Below are 3495 nucleotides of genomic sequence, written 5' to 3'. Positions count from 1 at the left end.
GCTAACCATTGCTAGGTAGATATCTTCTCCGGATTTCATTGCCTTCCATGCTTGGGAAGCGGAAAGGAGTGATTTCCGTCCCTTGGATTTACCATGATACACGATCTCTTCCTGATTTGGGGTTCGGAGTTTAACTCTTTTCCCTTTACAGTCCACTATTGCATTGTTTTTGGCTAACCAATCCTTTCCTAGAATGATGTCAAAGTCGGCCATGACTATTTATATTAAGTCTGTGCTGAATTTCTGATTACCGATACTGATCAAACAGTCTCTGTGGATCTCGTGAGTTTCGATGGCCTTATTTGTAGGTGTGGCTATTCGAAAAGGTTCGGCTAATAATTCGGGCTTAAGTCCTAGTTTCTTAGCGAGTCTCTTAGATACAAATGAATGCGTGGCACCACAATCAAATAACGCATAAGCAGGCACTTTTTGAATAAGAATGGTACCTGACACGACTTCAGTGGCGTCGTCGGCCTCTTCTTGAGTCATAGCAAAGACTCTGGCATTAGGCTTGCCTTCTTTTGGCTTGTTGGGGTTAGCTCCTGTATTTGGCCCTGTTCCCTTGTTAGGCCCGGCTGCTTGGTTGGCGGCAGTAGGACATTCGGCAATTCGGTGTCCCGTTTTCCCACATCCGAAGCATACTCCACTGTTTCTTCGGCATTCTCCCAGGTGTCGTAAGTGACAAGTTGGGCAAGGCTTAATATCCTGGTAGCTTGAGGTAGGCGAAGGTCCTTTTAATGGTCCACCGGACTGGTTAGGCTTCTTGAAAGTCTGATTACTGCGTGAGGGCTGATTATTCATGGGCCTTTTGTTCTTAAATTCCTTCTCTCTGCGCTGGATGTCAGTTTCGGCTCGGATAGCTGCACCCATTAGATCTGAAAAATTAGCGGGTTGGTAGACTGCTAAGGCTGATTGGATCCTGCTGTTCAATCCCTTTTTAAAACGGTGCAGTTTCAAAACTTCGTCCGCCATGATTGCCGGAGCATAAGATCCAAGGGCATTAAACTGGGAAGTGTATTCCACGACTGACATATCCGGAGTTTGAGTGAAGTTTTCAAACTCACTCAGTTTCTGCAGTCTGACCTCGGCTGGATAATACTGTTTCAGAAAGGCTTCTCGAAATCGCTGCCAAGTCATTGGTCCTGCAGCTGTCATGGCTGGTGAAATTGCTTCCCACCATTTTCCTGCTTTATCTTCTAGGAACGGCACAGTCACGTCCACTTTCAGTGCTTCGGGAACTTCCAATAGTCGCAGCTGCGTCTCTACACTTTTTAGCCAGCTCTGGCTAACTTCAGGGTCAGCAGCTCCACTGAAAGTTGGACATCTATTTTTGCGGAGTGACTCATAGTGGAACTTGATTCCATTTGGTGGTGGAGGTGGTGGTGGCTGATTGACGTTCTGATTTCCCAACCCTTGCAGTGTTGTCGCTACAATGGTGGCTATGGCCATAAGATCAGCTCGGCTTAAGTTGACTGCAGGCGGGGGTCCATTTCCCTGTCCATCCTCCTGTCTACCTTCACGGTCGGTATTAGCGTAACGCGGGTTGCGGTTCTGTCTCGGGGGTCTGCCGGCCATTTCCTACAATCGTATCGCAAGTTCTAAGAATTTGTACGAGTAAAGTTCATACAATAGATTGTGCTGAAATAAATTGAAATCAATGAACCAAATAAAACAAATTTTTATTGATTTCTCAAAAGAACTAAAATGAACATGACCAATCTAAAAGAATTAAAAGTCGTACTGAATAAAATAGCAACAACGGAAAAGTAAAATAAACTCCTAGAACAAAATCACTAAGACATCCTAGCCTAATCCTCTATCTCTCCATCCCCAATGGCTGCTATAGGCTCCTCAATCTCTATCGGCTCTTCCTCTTCCGGTTCTTCCTCCGGCTCTCCTTCCTGAAGTAGCTCTACCATATGAGTGAGATGGGCATTCTCTGCATTAAGCTGGGCCACTTGTGTCTTCCATCCCTGAACGTCTGCCTCTGCCTCGTCCAACATATCAATGGTAAGCTGGTGGCGCAGTTCGTAATCCCTCTTATTCTGCTTGATCTTGTTCTTCAGTACCTCACCCTGTTGAGCCAGATGATGGTTCACCTTCGAAATGCTGTTTATAGCCTCACTTAAATTCTCCAGTCTCTTCTTGCTCCTGGCATTTTGCTGTTTTTCTTCTTCTAATTCTTTTCGGTATCGGTCGATGTCTTCGTGCAGCTTTCTCTCTCGATGCAAGCCGTGTTCTATGCCATCCCTCAAGTCCATGTTATCTCCTCTTACCAACTCTCCCTGGTAGATAGCGTTGTTAAGCTGGGTTCGTATTACCTCCTTCTCTGTGGCTAAGATCGCATTCTCCCGTCTTCTCTCACCTAGTCTGGCTCTAAGGCGCTTTATCAGGCGCGACTGATTATCAATGGCTAGCTGCTTCATGTGGATTGCAGCTTGGGCACGAGTGCGGAATTGGGGAGACATTTCCTGAAAAAAGAAAAGAAAATGCTCAAAATATCATAAATATGATAAAATATCTGGATAGAGTAAAGTACTGAAAATTAAAAGTTTCTTCGAAAATTCCCAAAATGGAAAGTTTTAAGATAGACATATGGATTCGAAGAGTATATCGAGAGGATTTCAGATCAGTTGACGGAACCGAATTCGGAGTTTCCTACGAAAAAATCGAAGGACGTACGCTGGCGGGTTGACTCGCTGACTCGGCCGAGTTGACTCGCCGGGTTGACTCGCCGGAGTTTGGTCGGAGCAAACGAGTAGGACGGCGACAGGGTGAGGGTCACGGAACCGGTGGTGGCACGGCCAGAATCGGTCGGAAAACTACTTAATTTGGCCGGAACTCGCTCAAAATCGGCGGACTCACTTGTATTTGGGCGTTTCCGATCGGTTAATCCGATCATGAAATTGATTGTTGAGAAAAGTTACCCATGCATCTTATATTGTTTGGGTAAATTTAATTGAAAATCGGAGTAGGATTGGTAGGGTAATTGGACGAAATACTTTTCGGGTTAGGGTTCATGTGCCAATTTCGTAGATTTGAAATTCCGGTTTCACACGAACACGAAATCTAAAATTGTTTGAGGGCTTTTCTTCGTCTCATCGAGGCGGTTCGGGAACTGGTCGCCTATCGAAGAAAGGTTACCGGAGACGGCCGGAATCGGAGGAAACGCGGCGCGCTCGTAAGGCCCTGTTTGGCCGATTTTTTCCGAAATTTTTTTTTTTTTTTTTTTGAAAATTCGATTTTTTTCCCATTCGGATTATGAACCTGGCGGCTCTGATACCACTAAAATGTCACGCCCCGAAACTCGGGATTTGACACCGGCGTTGTTTAACAATCACACAATTGAAACAACCAGCCTCGTAGCATAGTATAAACCGAAAACCAGTTTATTATTCATAACTCCTCAAAAAAAACAACTGTCTTTACAACTGAAATAAAATAAATTTGCGGAAACGTCTAATCTAAAATTTTAAATTTCTAAAATTAAAAAAA

General features: G+C 44.6%; 1 protein-coding gene across 1 annotated transcript; it reads right to left on the bottom strand.

Moving 5' to 3' along the window:
- Positions 1–219: 219 nt before the first annotated feature.
- On the bottom strand, positions 220–1575 carry LOC140961033 (uncharacterized). Its single transcript, XM_073419356.1, has one exon. The coding sequence runs from the start codon at positions 1573–1575 to the stop codon at positions 220–222; it is 1356 nt and encodes a 451-aa protein (XP_073275457.1).
- Positions 1576–3495: the final 1920 nt, after the last annotated feature.

The sequence above is a fragment of the Primulina huaijiensis genome, chromosome 16, assembly GCF_012295235.1.
Source record: "Primulina huaijiensis isolate GDHJ02 chromosome 16, ASM1229523v2, whole genome shotgun sequence".
NCBI classification, from domain to species: Eukaryota; Viridiplantae; Streptophyta; class Magnoliopsida; order Lamiales; family Gesneriaceae; genus Primulina; species Primulina huaijiensis.
This window is presented reverse-complemented; position numbering and strand designations above follow the sequence as displayed.

Bases quoted from the DNA above. Each gene is read 5' to 3' on its own strand.
- LOC140961033 (XM_073419356.1), bottom strand. From the start codon at position 1,575: ATGGCCGGCAGACCCCCGAGACAGAACCGCAACCCGCGTTACGCTAAT.